This window comes from Podarcis gaigeae, assembly GCF_964106915.1.
Source record: "Podarcis gaigeae genome assembly, chromosome: 15".
NCBI lineage: Eukaryota > Metazoa > Chordata > Lepidosauria > Squamata > Lacertidae > Podarcis > Podarcis gaigeae.
The window spans coordinates 24,015,971-24,034,351 of NC_139692.1; the positions used below are offsets into that span (position 1 = coordinate 24,015,971).

At 41.8% G+C, this 18,381-nt stretch overlaps 1 protein-coding gene across 1 annotated transcript in view; it reads right to left on the bottom strand.

Annotated features, from left to right (window-relative positions):
- Positions 1-17,995, bottom strand: part of CLMP (CXADR like cell adhesion molecule) — a 57,775-nt gene extending 39,780 nt beyond the window's left edge. Inside the window, exon 1 of the mRNA XM_083714104.1 lies at positions 17,574-17,995. Within this exon, the coding sequence (XP_083570230.1) occupies positions 17,574-17,601 (28 nt within the window). The 5' untranslated portion in view covers positions 17,602-17,995. The remainder of the gene's footprint in view (positions 1-17,573) is intronic.
- Positions 17,996-18,381: the final 386 nt, after the last annotated feature.

Sequence of the window (18,381 nt, forward strand, 5' to 3'; positions counted from 1 at the left end):
TATTAGGTATGGATTGTCTCAGTGCACACTAAGCACGAAGATCATCAAAAGCAAATGCTTATACTACATGGTAACACTTTCCTTCCTGTTTACAGGAGTTATAACACAGGAGTGGTTAGAAATGAATGCTCACTGAGTAAGCTTTTGAAGCAGGAAAATAAGAATAGAATCATAGAATTGTGGAGTTGGAATGACACCAGGGCTCATCTAGTTCAAGCCCCCGCAATGCAGGAATCTTAACTAGATCATCCATGACAGACGACCAGCCTCTGCTTTAGAAACCTCCAATGAAGGAGAGTCTGCCACCTCTGGTGGAGACCTGTTCCACTGTTGAACAGCTTTTACTGTCAGAAAGTTATTCCTGATGTTTAGTCTGAATATCATTTCTTGTAACTTGAATCCATTGGTTGGTTCCTAGCCTCCGGAGCTGGAGAAAACAAGCTTGCTCCATCCTGCATGTGACAGCCCATTAGATATTTGAAGATGGCTATCATATCTCTTCTCAGTCTCCTCTTTATCAGGCTAAACATACCCATTTCTCTCAATCGTTCCTCATAAGGCTTAGTTTTCAGGCCAGGCATCCCCCACCTGCGGTCCTCCAGATGTTTTGGCCTACAACTCCCATGATCCCTAGCTAACAGGACCAGTAGTCAGGGATGATGGGAATTGTAGTCCAAAACATCTGGAGGGCCGAAGGTTGGGGATGCCTGTTTTAGGCCCTTTATAATCTTCATTACCAGTAGTACATGTAAAAAGGGTCTAGGGGTCTTAATAGACCACAAACTTCACATAAATCCACAGTATGGTGCAGCAGCAAAAAAAAGGCTAATGCTATTCTAGGCTATTCTGGTACTGGGCCAAAACTAACATTTGTCCCTATTGAAATTCATTTTGTTAGATTTGGCCCAGTACTTGAATCTGTTACGCTTATCTTGAATCTCAATTCTGTTTTCAGAAGCATTGGCTACCCCTCCCAGTTTGGTGTCATATGCAAATTTGATGAGCATCGCCTCAATACTTTCATCCAAATTGTTTATAAAACTGTACATTAGGATCTAGATTTGTTTGCTGGTCTCGTCCTATAACAGTACCTGTGTTGCAGATGAAATCAAGGCAGTACTGGTATCTAAGATTCCCATATTTCAATAACACAAGGCATTCCAGAGCTGCTGTGTGTTCAGTGGAGGATGTTTGTCATGTTATGCAGTTTATGTAGCGATGACAGTGGTATGTGGCAATGACCACAGCATCCTGAGTTGGTGGACCTGATTTTTTTTTTTTTTTTTTTTTTTTTGCATCTTATCCCAGGATTTCCCCCCTCCATCCATCACTTTGTCCCTCATATAAACAGATGAGTCTGCTCGCCACATCCTTGCTGAAGGGGATTCCTCACTTTCAACCCCCCCCCCAACTTGCTAGGGTAGGGTGGCCTCTTTTAGTTGAGGCTTATAGGCACTGGCAGTGATGACACAGAAAAATAAAACCGAGAGTGATTTAAAGCAACAGGGAGGGCTCTCCTTTCAGCATGCAGAGCATGCAACTAATGTAAATTTATTGTTTTTATGGTTCAGCTGAACTTGGCCACTTTGGAAGTATTTCCAAGTATTGACTGAAAGCCTTCTGTTAGTTCTCAGTTTGGATGTGGATTTCAGCACATATGAACAGAAGATTCTTTGCTACATAATATTTGCTACATAAAATTTTTACAAATGGTGGAAATGAAGAAGTGATTGTAGAAGCATCATTTCAAGTTTTGGGAGAGCAAAGAGATTTAAGTGTGGGTGTAGAGAGAAACTTTTTACAATCAGTTTCAAATTGCAGGGGAATAACCCCATTAGGAACATTTGTTGTGTTTAACATCACAAGCAGAGTTTAAGGCACTTAAGTAATTGTATCAGGTCTGAAATGTTCACTAAGTGGCGCACTCGATGAGAAGGCTGAGCTGCACTAAACGTTAAATTTATTTTTACTTCAAAGCCCACATGCATAAAATGTGCTAATTTGGGGAGATAATTTAAAGGAAGATGTAAATTGGTAGCCCTGGTTAGTGCTAGGAAGTGTAAACTTGTTACATTGCAGTTATATTACTCTTGCCCTAATTTATCTACTGGGAAATAAGAGCATAAAACTCCAATAAACCCTTATAAGTGGTATTGTAGAAGGCAAATTAGGTAGAACATTCTCCTTCAGTTCAAGAACCTCCTTAGGGCTTCCTACATGTCATCAAAAGATGGTATTGTGATGTTATGTAGAAAGAGGCATGATTTTCTGGAAGAAGAACTAGTTCTTGTTCATGATTATTTCTTATATGCCATCAATTGGGACGCAAAAGGATCTATCTCTTTACACACACACACACACACACACACACACACACACACACACACACCACTCACCACCCCACCACCCCACCCCACTTGCATAGCCATACTGCAAATTCCTATAGCTTGATATTAATCCTCTTGAGATAATTGCATGCCAGGCTTTTCCAGATGTGGGCAGATCCTTCTTAGTTACGTGATGCAGCTGGAATCTGGAAATAGACATTTGAAGGGAATATTCTGCCTTTAAACAGGGATATTTTCTAGGATGGAACGCCACAAGAAAATATACTGAAAAAAGGGCAGGGGAATGCACCCCCTACATTTCTGGAAGAGATCTCTGTTCCCAAATAGGCTGGCATTTGTCCTCCTCCCCAATATCACTCCTCTCTTGTTCCCACCCCATCAAATGGCAATGATAAAGCCATATTTTGCATCAGAGGGACGCGCAGCTCTCTCATTTGGCACAGAATTATGGCACTATGGTAACCATGTGTGGATTTCTACTGGGTGCATACTGAAGTTAAAGGCTAGGTTGAACAGAGTGGGGGCTTATGGCTTGCTATATCTGACCCCTTGAGTTGCTTAGTAGTTAAAGTATTGAAATAGGAGCAGGGGGTGGAGCAACTTTGCTGAAGGGCACCAGGTGTCAATCGGTCAAAGGCCTGGTTGAAGAGGAACATTTTGCCTGGTGCCTAAAGGTGTATAATGAAGGTGCCTGCTGAACCTCCTTGGGGATAGCATTATAAAATTATTCATTGCATGATCAAAGCGGATAGAGGTTTTTTCCTCCCTCATAATGCTGCAGCCTGTGGACATTCAATGAAGATGAATGTTGGAAGATTCAGGACAAAGTACTTCACACAGCACATAGTTAAGCTCATTATGGACCTCATTCCCACATGAGGCAGTGATGGCCACCACCCCTGATGGTTGTAAAATATGTTAGACAAATTCATGGAGGAGAGGGCTACCAATGGCGAATAGCTATGATGGCTATGCTCTGCCCCACGGTCAAAGGCAGTAATGCTTCTGAATGCCAGTTGCTGGAAACTACAGAAGTGGGGGATGCTTTTGTGCTTGGGTCCTGCTCAAGGGTTTCACAACAGGACACCTAGTTGGCTACTGTGAGAACAGGATGCTAGACTAGATGGGTCATTGGCCTGATCCATATTCTAGCAGGCTTTTCTTATCTAGGTTTAAATCCTCATTCAGTCATGAAGCTGATTGGTAAACTTGGGCTCATTCTGTCTCAGCCTCACCTTATATCACAGGATTATTGCAATTTTGAAATGGGGAAGAGAGAGTTTTGTCTTCCATCTACCAACTTGGAAGAAGGGCAGAATAATAATAATAATAATAATAATAATAATAATAATAATAATAATAATAATAATAATAACCTGCAATAAAATAATAATAGCACTGCAGGATATTCACTCACTATAATTCCTAAATCTGAAGAAGTGTGCATGCACACGAAAGCTCATACCAATAAAAAACTTAGTTGGTCTCTAAGGTGCTACTGGAAGGAATTTTTTTATATAGTTCCTAAAAGTTAGTGAACAAATAATTGGTTCAGTTGGAGATTACAATTATACAAAAGAGAATTTAGGCTGCTTGGCATTCTGGGTGTATCTCCCCCCCTCCCCAATTCTTTCCCTCTGATCTTTTCTCTGGTCAAACAGGTTTTGTGGGATTTTGTAGCAAGACAACCCCGTCCCCCCAAATTGAACAAACTGGAATGTGTTCATTGTGGACAATGATGCCACTATATCAAAGTACCTTCAGCTAGGGGGTGCAAACCCAAAACTTTTTCTTGGATCTGCAGTATGGGAGGAGATCACCACTGCAATATTCCCTATTGAGGAAGGCTCCTGTGCCTTTAATAGACAACCTGAATAGCTTTGGGAAGAGTTGAGTCTCTTGTTTGCCATTAGAGAAGACAGACTATATTGGCATCTCAAGTAATTTATTTAACGGGCCACTTAAATAAATCCTTCCTCATGCATGAATGTTATCAACCCTCTTTCTCTTACATTTGTCTCCTATCAGAATTTTTCCATGGGAGGATTATCCAGAGAGGGAAAGGAGACCATTAATGCAGCTTCAGTTAGCTTATTTCAGTTGGAAAAAAAGCATTAATATTCTTGCAAATGTGAGTGGGAGGGGGCTACTGTTGGGGATGGAGGAGCAAATAAATCACAAGCAGGTTAGGCCTGGAAAGTATATTTTTGCAAAATTACTAGGGACACCATTGCTGTGCCAAGTCAAATGCACAAATTATTCCAAGTTCACAGGAATGAAGAATAAATTACGTTAATTCCAGAAGTTCTGGTGCCACTCCCTGCTGACTATTGTGCTATTGGTCTGCATACAGTTCCAGCTCTTGACAGGGAAGTGCATGATTAAATAGGAACCCGGTGCCTCATTTTCTGCTGTTTTGTGCGGGTCAGGTTAGGACATAAGAAAAGGCTTAGAAATGAACAGTCCATGGAAATGCTGTTCCCCTCTCATTTTGGTGCTGGAAAGATGGCAGTTTGATGGCTGTCTTTACTGATGAGTTTAATAACTGTTGATGATTTGCAATTCTGTATGATCGCTTATACACCACCCACACCCCATCCCTTTCATATAAATTCCAAGGCAATTACCAAAATTAAACCAAAAAAAAAAAAAAAACAGTTAAAGGTTGGGTGAAACCATACAAATAAACACCCAAGGCAGAGACTTAAAGAACATCAGATTTATTAACTATGAACTCTGGAATTTTGGATCACCTCCAAACCGGTGCCAAAGCTTTGTAGTCATTTTGTAGGGTTTTGTAGTGTGAACCCGCATTTTGTAGCATCCCCCCCCCCAAACTGTGTAATTGATAATCTACCTGGGGGTCATAGCCTAGGTATCACCCAGAAATCCAACACTGTCCAATTCAAATTGGATGGCTGCCTCAGGTTGCTGACTTTGGATTATATGAAAGGGGCAGCAAGTTGCAAAATATTTTTATTTATTATTATGGTATTTTTTATGGACAAGGAGCAGGAGAGGTACTTTTGGGTTTTCTGCCTCAGGTGCTAGAAGAAACTGGCTTCCCTTGGCTATCATGCACCTTGATTTGGGATGTGGGTGTGGGGTCACTGGTCACCCCTCCTTGTGCAGTAAAATATCTCTGGTCAGCTCTGGATAATTGTGTGAAAATACATTACTTAGAAGTAAGTCAGCTGAATCCCATGGGGATTACTTCCTGATAAGTATGTACAGGAGTGGAGCCTGAACTGGTTAATCTTAAAAATTCAACACAGTTGGGATAGGCTGTTCTTATTCAGTTAGAATTGAGAACCCCTTGCCAATGGCATTTTTTGTGTTTTTTGTTTTCTTACGAATACTGCACAATTAATTATACTCCATTTATTTGGTCACTACTTCTAGACAGATTAAAACAGCAAACCTAAAATTATAGACTAGATCCGGTTGATTTCACATTGGATTTACTTACGGGTAAACATGTTTATAAAGATTGCAACCCTGCAGCAATTTACTACTGAGTAGACTTGCTATGGATTGTGCTGTGCTAGTATACTTATATTGATCTAAATTGCAATGAAATCACTGGGATTTACTTAAGTGTTTAGGTTCTGGGTGGCAGTGCACAGTATTTGAAAATCAGTTGCTCAGTTTGGGGGGCACTAAAAATGTGGGGTTTGTGCTACAAACCCTAGAAAACTACTACAAAACTTTGGCACCAGTTTGGCGTGAATCAGACAGGGTTGGATTTATGGGTGATACCTATCACTCCTGGTTAGTATGAATTACTCAGCTTGGTGGGGGTGCAACAAAATGAAGAGTTTGCATCACAAAACCCTACAAAATCTTTGGCACTTTGGGGTTTGTAGTTAATGAAGCTAATAATGTTGTCCATTGTTAGGTGCCCACACTGGAATGCTGTTTCACAAAGCAGGAACAGCCATGCTGGAAGTCCTGCTCTGAATTGTTTTGGATCAGACGTCTAATATTTTAGAACTGCAAGGAGAGATTCTCCTGAACAACACAATGACCTACTGCGTGAAGAGAGGGTAAGGCAGCCTCCTGATTCCCTAAACCTTAAACGCCAGTGCAGATTACACAGTCAAGGTGTGTTATAAACTGGCCGTAGTTTGCCTCACAAGCAGCCTAGGTGCCATATTCTGCATTAGTGGCAGACTCCAGACAAACTGTGTGGGTACCCCACCTTGAATGCACTGCAGTAAATGTGAGATCCAACATAATGTCATTCTGGGCAAGGAAATGCTTTAAGGATGGCCAGGTACCATCCAGGAAGGGTTAGGTTAGGTTGGCAGGTGTGAGAGACAGGACCTTTTCAATGGTGGTCCCAGTAGAGCTCTTATTCTTGGGAAATGTGCAATACCCTTTGTCTTTCAGGCAGATCCTAACAACATTATTTCTTTCAGACTGCTTTTGATTGTGGGTGCAGTAGCCTATTTTAGTTTCAGCTGGATGGCTTGCTGAAATAGATTTGGCTTTATTGTCCCTGTTAATCGAGGTGTGCCGTTTTTATTGTGCATCTTTTCAGCTGATTTTATCAGACAATGTGACATTGAGAAAATACTTCACTTTCAAAGATGACTTAACAAGCCTATTAAATAATCATTTAAAAATGCAGCTAACCTGTTTTTTGTCTCTGTGTTGTGGACTACCAGTGCACATAGTGTCCAATGATGTTTTCTTTCTGGCACTGCTACACCTATATCTAGAAAGACAGGGTTTTTTTTAGTCTATTCTCCACATATGGTTAAAAAAGGAAGCTACAATAGCATGGTGGGTGGAACCATGAAAAACCAAGAAATTGATGCACCCTGTTTCTTTCAGTAGGTTCATTTACTAATGGATGTGCATTCACTAGCCTAGAATTGTAGCAGCATGCCCAGGGCATTGCTAAATTGGAGAATGAGTTAAAGTAATTAGTGTATTACTGTGTATTACAGGATCATTAGCTTAAAAGCAAATGACCTTGTAATCCTCAAACTTTCTCATACTCTGTCATTGTGTTTCCACGACTAGTATTTTCTGTACCACCTCATGTAATGGGCTTCTCTTTTTACGCTTGGAACCTCCTTTTGTACTCTCTGTGATTGCTGCAAATCTAGTTAAAAAGCATCTGTAATAACAAAGAATCTTGCAGCACCTTAAAGACTAGCAAATTTATCGTGGCGTTAGCTTTCATGCACAAGAGTCGATTTTTATTAGATGCATCTGATGAAGTGGGCTATACTCCACAAAAGCTTATGTCAAAATAAATCTGTTAGTCTTAGATGTCACAAGACTCTTTGTTCTTACTAATGCCCTGGGCATGCTGCTGAAATCCTATGTTTCATTGAAGTTCAGGTCACTGATGGGGAAACTGGCTTTCAGAGGCTCAGTACTTTTTCTTGTGATAGTATTCGCCAGTACTGTTCTGAGTACTGTCACCTCTTTTGTTCTCCCCCTGGCAGCCATTTTGTGCTGACGCCTGCAGCACTTTTGCCAAGGTATCAGTACCACACCTAATTTTAAAAATAATAATAAATTAGAAGCAACAGCAATGGGGAGGCTGAAGCTTATTTTCTCTCTCCCCCCCCAACCATACACGTGTTTAACAAAAATAAGAGCCTAGTCTATAATACATTGAAATTAGATGACCTTAGATGGAGTTTTGGGGGCATTTTAAAATGTGATTGATGTTTGAATTTTCAACATATTAATATGTAATTAAAGAGCCGCAGAAGGACACTGAACAAAAGGTATACTTTTAAAAAAAGCTCTTTTCCTATTGCATTAATAGCATTTGGAGGTGACCTATTATAGGCTAAAATATGTTCCTTCTTTCACTTTTGAAAGTGCACTTGGGACCTGATTTGAACATTCTGTGCTTCTAGTGCTCAGGAGTTCCATGATCCATCTTCCACAAATAATGCTGTAGCTATATGATAAATAGTATAAGCTTTTAAAAAAAGTTTTAATTCAGCAATCTAATATCTTATACAGTGGTACCTCAGGTTACAGACACTTCAGGTTACAGACTCCAGTAACCCCAAAATAGTAGCTCGGGTTAAGAACTTTGCTTCAGGATGAGAACAGAAATCGCGTGGCGGCAGCAGGAAGCCCCATTAGCTAAATCTTAATCTTAAACGTTTCTTATGAATGGCTAATATCTGTCCTTGTGAGTTGTGAATTGTGTTATACTATTTGTGGTTTGTACGAGTCTGCTGTTTTATTGATTTGTTTTGTTGTGTTTCATGATGGGCATAAAGCCGAAGAAACATTTTGATTGATAGCTAAAGTGAAGGAAAACGTATTGTTCCACTTTCCTTGAACCACATCAGCAAGCCTGGTTTACGTGTGTCTTGCCATATGGGCAGCCCAGGACCTTTGTACACACTGCCCCGGCTTGTGCCGTGGGGAGAGCACTTCAGCACTGCAGTGGTTTGACTGCCACCCTGAAGGCACACTCCATTGTCTCTCAAGACAGATGGATGCCAACAGCAACTTTTAAAGCCATCCTAGTTGTTGGCCACCACTGCCTCCTGTGGGAGTGAGCTGCGTAGTTTAACTATGAGCTGTGTGAAGAAGTCATTTCCTTCAACTGTCCTGAAATCTTCCAACACTCAGCTTCTTTGGATGTTCACAAATTATAGTTTATGAGTCAAGATAGGCAAAACAGCTGTTTTCAATGGATTCCTTTGTTGAATTTGTGACATACGGATTTATGGATCAGCCACTCAAAAGGCAAGGAGTGAGTTCCTCTGGAAACTTTACTCCACAGAAATCAAGACTGAACTTTGCTTAACCCGTCAGCCACTATCCAGTGAGCAGCCTTTTCTGGTTTATTTGGCACACACCACAAAGGGCATTTTCACACCCTGAACTAAGAAAAACCTATCAACATGTCTCATATACTATTTATACCATATGAGTAAGGTTCATAGGACGCAGAATCAGGCCTAAAACTGAAACAAGGGGTACAATCCTCCCACCTATTTTGATTGATTTGATGCTTTTTAGAAACAAGAAAAGTTTGGGTATAAGGAGAGAGCTGAGAAATAGGCAAGAGTTCTAGTGTTGTTCCTTCAGTTTGTAACTTTGAATTCCCTGTACACTAATTCTCATCTCCAGCTCTCTGACAGGTTTCAGCTTGCTTCAGACACAACCTGATGCAGCACCTAAGAGCGTCAGGAGCCAAGTCACAGTTATTGTTCCTTTTATGGTTGAAGAGATTAAAATTAATGAAATTTGCAAGCCGTGGCTATGATCTCCTCTTAACTGATTTTAATCTCTCCTAAGCTGCTTTTGAAGTAGTTCTACTTTCTGGTATTGTGAAAACTGTTCCAACGCTAGCTGTGCCCCAGTCTTATGAAGGACATCTGAGCACATCTGTTGAAGGAAGCCCTCACTTACTTCAGCCTTGATTGGTTGGTTGGTTGATGTTGTTCACCAGTCTTGTTTAATTTACAGAGGATCCTACACAGGATTCTTAACACATATTTGATATGCCTTCAGTTTTAAGTGATTATATACTCTCAGCATACACGCTTCCTGAAGAATACAGTCATACCTCAGGTTGAATACGCTTTGAGTTGAGCGTGTTCGAGTTGCGCTCTGCGGCAACCCGGAAGTAACGGAGCGCGTTACTTCCGGGTTTCGCTGCTTGCGCATGCGCATATGCTCAAAATGACGTCACGCGCATGCGCAGACGTGCCATCGCTAGTTACATTTGCTTCTAGATGTGAACGGGGCTCTGGAACGGATCCCGTTCGTATCTAGAGGTACCACTGTACCAGCATAAGGCCCACCCAGTCTAGCATTGTTTGGATAATCCCAGCTCCATTGTAATTTTCCCAGGCCAGTAGTCCACTGGTGGATTACTTGTCCTGAGACACTGAGAGCTGATTCCCACATCATAGTAAGAAGATATAAAAAGCCCTCATAGAAACCAAATGATATTGTCACTCATTGAAATGGTCCTAGTGTCATTGGGGTGGGGGGAGTGAAAATGAAGCAAATTGCTGCTATAGTATCACATGTGTTCATTGATCATGCAGTGTGAGCTGTTAAAACGCACAAATAAGCAACCAATCTTAATTTTCAAGATAGCCATAGCTTATTAACTATACATCGCCGTTTTCTAATGGAGTACGTACATGGTAATATCCTGTGACACACACAAAAACTGATCATTTTGTTGAAAGGGGAGTTCAAATTTGCCAGCACCGGAATATTGTTCAGATTTCAGTTGAGAGCTTATTTCAGGCGTCAGCAAACTTTTTCAGCAGGGGGCTGGTCCACTCTCTCTTAGACCTTGTGGGGGGCTGGACTATATTTTGAAGGGGAAAAATGAAATAATTCCTATGCCCCACAAATAACCCAGAGATGCATTTTAAATAAAAACACACATGCTACTCATGTAAAAACACCAGGCAGGCCCCACAAATAACCCAGAGATGCATTTTAAATAAAACTGCACATTCTACTCATGTAAAAACACGCTGATTCCCGGACTGTCCGCGGGCTGGATTTAGAAGGTGGTTGGGCCAGATCTGGGTCCCGGGCGTTAGTTTGCCTACTCATGGCTTATTTCATACAAAAGACTCCAAAGTCTACTGCTCTTTGATCACAGTTCCTGTTTGGTTCAGTCTGCCTTGGCGGGGTTTGCTCTGGGTTATTTCAGGTAGACCCCACAACGGAATCTACTCCGGATAACCAGTGGCGTAGCGTGGGTTGTCAGGACCCGGGGCAAGGCAAGTAATTTGTGTCCCCTAACCCGTGGATTTGTGCCCCCTAACCCGTGGATTTGTGCCCCCTAACCCGTGGATTTGCGCCCCCTAACCCTAACCCCCAGAGGTTGCGCCCGGTGCGGCCGGCCCCCCCTGCATCCCCCATGCTACGCCACTGCGGATAACCCCCCTTTGGTCCATCTTGGCAGCACTTTGTTAAATTGTCCTTTTGTTCAGGAGGTGGGTTGGGCGGGAAGCATGATGATGAAGAATCTGGCTCAATTTCCCTCCTGTCTCAAGAATGGTGATTGGAAATAATTGGAAGTGGCACTGGAAGTAATCGGAAGTGACAGCCCCTGTGCTCTGAGGCTTTCGCTTGAAGTCTAACAATCCCCCACAAAACAAAACCTAAATTTAAACAACGAAGTCACAAAGTGATTTGCCTTCAAGGTTGAAAGCCCTGTAATTTTAATTAATTAATCAATTATTATTTTTTTTAAAAAATGGATAAAATAAATAAATTGCAGCTTGAATGGGTTGGAGAGGAGAATGTTCTTGGCTATACATTTCTGCTTGGTTTCTCAAAGCTCTATTCAGTACTTCCTGGTGTTCCTCTGCTTCTTTGCTCTGAAGGAGAGTTCAGTTCTATATTAAACATTTCCATAGCCCTTAAAATTTTTATCAAGGCTCTTTTTAAAAAAAAAAATACTCGGCAGACTCAACTGTACAAAGCATCCAGTGCATGTCTCATAAATATGTACAGAATGGAGGAGTGCCGCCCTGCTCTCCTGATGCTTGTCCTAGGAAACAGCCTGGGGAAGGAATTGAGCTTTCTTTTCTTTTCCTTTTTTTAAATTTGTGTTTGATCCGGAGACCCAATTGGAATCAGGGATGTCACAGACATGCATACACTATGCATATATAATAATAGTACCTGGGACTTAACACAAGATGTGAGAAGAGATTGCCAGTTTACAAAGCCCTGAGGGGAAGGTGAAAGATAGGGACACTTCCACAAACGGCACCAAGAACACTTCTTAGTTTAAGATGAATAATGGATGGATGGTGTTTATGCACTATAAAAAAAAGTGCAAGAGGACCTTTTTAGAAATCAAATATACTTTCTAGTCGATGTAGCGCTTTGACCCGATTTACAGAGACGGGGGGAAACAAAAAACGAAAAAGAGTCCCATGTTGAAACAGCCTCCAAATTAGACCTTTCGAGATCCTGTCATGGGTTGTATCACCTTAAGTGTGAAGCACAATGTCCTATCTTTTTGAGTGTCCCATTAACAATGGCGTCTAACAGTGACTTTTTGGATTAGCACCTCTAAACTGCTATATGAATGGGGTCTGTAAGTGGGCCTCTTTCAAACTTAGCACACACATGCACTGGGTGTGTGGTGTTGAAGAGTCAGTGTTGTGTAGCGGTTAGAGTTTTGAACCAGGATGTGGGCAGCCAGGGTTCAAATTCCCACTTGGCCATGGAGCTCACTCCATGACTGTCACTGCCTCTCAGCCTAATTTACATCACATGCTTGTTGTGGGGATTAAATGTGGAGAGGAAGGCCTATGTACACCACCTTGAGCTTCTTGGAGAAAAAGATAATAATAATAATAATAATAATAATAATAATAATAATAATTTTATTTATATCCCGCCCTCCCCAGCCAAAGCGGGGCTCAGAGTGGCTAACAACAGTAAAATAAATACTACAATAAATACAATACATATAAGATGAGATATAACTGCAAACAAACAAATAAATAAAAGCCCTAACTAGAGACAAATGAAATCTTTCTGTAGCCCCGAGTGCTATGCTTTTTTTTAGAGAGAGAGAGGCTGTTGCTCTCTCTCTCACACACACCCTCCATCTGGAATATATAATAATCCAACTGCCATTGATGATGATAGAATATAGCAAGTGCCAGCAAATCTTCCACCACAGATAATCCAATTAACACCTTCATTTGAAATGCCATGTGTAGGATATACCCTGCAGGAGCATTGCTTAGCAGCTTCAGCACTGAGGGCAAGGGAATCTGGTTCTCACTATTGCTTGTAGGATTTAGGATTCCTTTTCCACAAGTCTCTTGTCAACCCCCCCCCCATCTTATCTGACCATGCTTTGTTTTACAAGACCTAATAAAGCTACATGCCTGTCCTCAAATGGCTACAAGCATATACTGCTGGCTATAGAGCAAGCCCTAATCCATTAGTTGTGTAAACAATTGAATGCACAAGGAAACATCAGCGAATAAAACAGCCTTATTCCACGCCCCCACGCCCCAACGAATAGCTGATTTTAGCTTGTTATATACATTACTAGATTGATGGAACATGGGGAATTACCAATGCAATGTGTGTATGTCTCTGTGTGGGATTGTGCTATGTAAGTCCAAGTTCTACAGCCAGAAAAGACATCTCCTGTGACTGGAATAAGTTATGCAGATTTGTATAATGGGCCAGATTATCAGACATGCCAAATATAATCAGTGACGCCCTGTTTCAGACCTTACAGCTCCAGGGTATCTCTATGCCCAGATCTAGGTACGCATTGGAGCATTCATAAGACTTGTTCAGCATACCAGAATCTAAAGAAAACAAGGAGGTGCCTTGAGAACTTCAGGTTGGAAGTGGCTTGAAAATGCTGGGTGGTGTCAAACGAAACAGTTTCTCTACTGCAAGAACTATTATCAGCTACCAATTTTTTTGTCCTCCATCATTCTTCATGCTTCCATCCTCTGTACCAGGCATAGCAAACTTCGGCCCTCCAGATGTTTCGGACTACAGTTCCCATCATCCCTGACCACTGGTCCTGTTAGCGAGGGATGATGGGCACTGTAGTCCCAAACATCTGGAGGGCCGGAGTTTGCCTATGCCTGTTCTGTACTCTCTATGGGTAGCCTGCCCTCTCTTCTATGTATGTGATCTGCCCTGCCTTCATAAATCTGCAGCAGTTTGCAGAACCCTAATGTCTGGAGCAGATTTACTGAGGGCACAGTGGCACACAGGGAGAATAGTGGGCAGGGAAATGCCATTGCACAGCTAAAAGTCCTTGTCCCTGTGAAACTCTTTGTTTGGCTATGACCCATTGTTGTTAGTAATAATAGGGACTGAAATAATTGGAACTTCATTTTGTGCCAACACTACTGGGTATTGGGACTTCTAACTTCTGCAGAGTTTGTACACGTAGGACCATGTTGAGTGTGCTGACTTTTCATCTTCTAACTTTTACTAGTATGGGACAGAACTTGCATAGTGAAGCCTCCTGCAGCATTTTCAGAATAGTAGCACAGCACAGCTCTTGGAACTGCTTTATTTTTTTTACTTTGCCAAACTGCACAATACACATGAAAACGTACATCTTAAAAGGCATTCTTTTCTACCAAAGAAATGGACAATTTGGCTATAGCCTTTAACCTTGCACAAAGTGGAAATGAAATACAAGCTTAAATTTCTTCAGCAGGAGCAACATGGGGATAGTTAAATGGTTGCACAGAAATATGAGGATGGGTGTGTGCTGTGCTAAAAGTGAATGTATGGAAAATTTGCATTTCTGGTAATATTTGCCCACAAATTTATACGTTGCGCTATCCTGTTGTAATTTCCATCCTCTTGCCTTTGAGATACGTATATGAACAGAACTTCAACTCTTCATACTCTGCTTGTGTTCCTGCTAGTGAACTGGGCTTCTATCTTGAGGGCTGGCCATTGCTCAGTTTATCCATTATTGGGCATAGAATGGTTACAAATCCCTGATATTATCCCAGAGGAGGGGGGAAACTCCCCGGTATTGCGATTCCATTCAAATGGCCACAAAATGTGAAAACTAGGGGAGAAACACTACGTGCAGAAGAAACCTCATATTACGAGCTCTGTTGGATCATGCCAAAAACCCATTTACTCCAGCATCCTCCTTCTCACAGCAGCGGGCCAAATTGCCTTCAGGTATCCTACAAACAGAGCCTGAACCCAACAACCTTAATATGGAGTGTCTCCATTAGTCTTTTGGCTGGGTCATAGAGCAGTTTTTACCCATTTGTACTTAATTTGTTCCCATTGTATTCCATCAGTGCATATCACATTTCCTGCGAGTAAGCTGCCTTTGAATTGTTGCAGATTTGGGCAAAAAAAACTTTGTGCCATGTTGGGGCTAAAACAAGTGCAAGATATTGGTTGCCAGTCTTCTGTTGAAGTCTGATGAGGCCAGAAAGTTGGGAAATGTGAGATATTCCTGTTCCCAACCTACTCTGTATTGGGACTTGGCGCCAAGGCTAATGAGAGAGGGCACATGCTGCCACTTGCCCATCCTCTGTGGACATTTTGCAACATTACTGCAACATCCCACTTCCTGTGGGAGACCCAAAAGCTTGGAGTTGCTCAAGAGATGGAAACCTTTACACAGACTGCAGGATGTGACAGCTGGTAGGAGACAGGAATTTGAATAGGTCATTCATGTTTATGCCTCACCCAGCTCTTGCTGATAATCCAGGATCCATCGATTCACACCCTTAGAAGCATCAGCTAGCAAAACCTTATACTCCATCCTTCCTTGTGTTTCCATCCACAGTACCTTCTCTGGGTGGTAATGCTTCTGAATGCTAGTTACTAGAAAACCATGGGGAGGAGGTTGCTCTTGTGCTTGAGTTGTCACTGTCTCACAGGCTTCTGGGTAGCCACTCTGAAGGCAGGATTCTGGACTAGATGGGCCTTTGGCTTGATCCAGCAAGCTCTTGCTATTTTCTTATGTCCATCAGCTTTCCTAAAAGAGGAGGAGTCTCTGAATCTACTCTGGGTCTTCCAGACTGGTGAGGAGGGATGAAGGCATTGCAGCCCTTTGCGATGCGCTGATACGGGATTTTTCACAGAGCTGCCTGCTTGTCAATCCAATGTGGAAAGTGGAATTGAGGGGAAAGCTTGTTCTCCACACTGTGATGTCTCTGGAGAGGTGGAGAAGGAGGCTGCCGCTGACTCAGTCACAAGGGAGGCCAGCCTTCGTCTCATTTTACTCAAGCCTGCCTTTCTTAATCATCTCCTCCATCTTTTTACCTCCTCCATTTTACAGAGAATGTCTTTTATATGGGACGTATCGGTACTAACTTAGTTTGCCTGCTATGAAGATGACACAACAGCCAGCAGCTTTTTGTGGTGGTTGTTGTTGTTTTGCCATCTACGGCTAATAATTATCAACCTTTTGTTGTAGTATAAGTAGCTGATGGTGACAACATGTATTATGAAAAAGCATTTTAAATAGACTTTTGAATAATTTTCCGTGCTTCACTGGTCCCCCTGGATTTCTCTCCCTGCCTTTCTGGTCCTTTCGCACACTGGACACAATCCAGCTCAAGTTAAACACTTAGAAGTCCCGTTGATTTCAACGGAAGAGATTTAAGAACATGCATAACCATGTAATTCTGTTCATGTCTGCTCAGAGGAAAGTCCCATTGAGTTTGGTGGGGCTTACTCCCAGGTAAGTGGATAAGCTCCCTCTACTTAAATAAATGATTTCCCAAGGTAGCTTAAAGTCAGCTGAAATGCCAGATATAATTTACTTATGCAGCTAAAAATGGAAAGCGTGAAAGTGTAAGCAACACATTTGGGAAAATTTGAATCTTACAGGTACACTCATCAGCAAGCCATTATTAGCTGCTGTTCCCTGTTGACTCTGTGGCAAACCTGATTCTCCTCTCTGTAATATAAATTACTTTCCTTTTCTTCCTCTGTCTTTCTGTTGTTTCCTTTCCCCTTTGATTTCCCCTATGTTTGTCTTCAGCCCATTCTTATTTTCTCTCTTTTGTTGGCTTCAGTTTGTCTATCTTTTCTTCTCCTGTGCATCCCCGCTCCTTCTTTCTCCCTTCTTCACCTCCCTCCCATGTACTTTTAACACATCTGTTTCTAATTTGGGGCTGTCTATGGTATCAGTTGGAAACAATGGACTCCTTTAAAATATCAGAAACAAATTTCTGAGCAGAACGACATACACAAAAGTGAGCAGATTGGCCAGTGATCTTGAAACAATGCTTTGTTGTTCAAATGTGTGGATGGCAAAGTTGTCTAAGGCTTTGTATCCTAAAAACCTCAGCATTTTTTGTGTGTGTGTGTGTGTGTGAGCTCTGCAGGCAGCATTTAAGATTTCTCCAAGAGAAGTATTTAACATTAAACAGCTTCAACAGCTTTTTGTGTAAAACAACAACAACCCACACCTCTAGGAGAAGACAGCCTCATGCTTTAAACTCTATTCATTCCGATATGCGAATTGAATTTTAACTGACCCCCCCTATTTTTGTTCTCCATAAAAATAATAAAAATGCCAAGAGATTGAAAACAGATGATCTCCATGCTCAACAAACTTCGATGCCAGCCCCCAGCTTTAAATCATAAAAAGTAACTTATTTTTCCAAGAGCCCCTCCCTTGCTAGTTACTGTTATGGTTGCAACTCCTCTTTTGTTAGGAATTTTTTTTCCTTTTAGAAAAGACTAAAACAAAAACCTCCAACTTACCTAGAAACAGGATAGAAAGTGCAGACATTCCGTCTCTGTGAGAGAGACTTTTCTTCCCCCCCTTTTTTTTACTTCTCTCCACTCAGGAATGGCAGGCAGACCTGCTCAGAATTCAAAGTAACGCCTCTGGAATGTGCTCCATGTAATTGCATCCATGTGCCAGAAAAATAACCAACTTTGCTCCTTCTTCCCTTCTGCTATTCATTCCCCCCATCCAGTTTCCATGCAGATACGAAGAGAGCCTGTTTCTCTCTGTCCGCTGGTTCGGAGCCTGTCAGCATCTGGAAGAGGAAAGACAAGAGGCGGTGCAGCTGAGAGACACATCTATGGCTGCACAGAGTAATTTCGCATGTCTGGAAAGAAAGAGAGAAAAGAGGAGGGAAAATACACAGCGCACAATTTTAACCATATGGCTGAATCCCAGAACAGCCCCTCCCAACCATCAGCCAGGATTAACAGTGAAGGCTGGTCATGTGGTGAGCTGTTACTTACTCTTGGTAAAAGAGCAACTGTACGTTCTGTGGCAAAGCAAGTAGATTGCGTTGGTGTCAAAATGGTTAAGTAGAATAAACTTGAAAAATAATTGTCCCTTGGGGGGGGGGCCTGTGGCATTCCAGGTGTTGCTGAACTTCAACAGCATGTTTTAAATATGTTTTTATTTCTTTGCCAGTTGTTTGCCAGTCCAGGCACCTTTGAAACGAGGAGCAGGATATAAATTTAATAAATATTAATAACAACAACAGCAGCAGCAGCTCCCATCATCCCTGCCCCTTGGCCATCCTGTTGAGGCTGATCAAAAGTGAAGCCC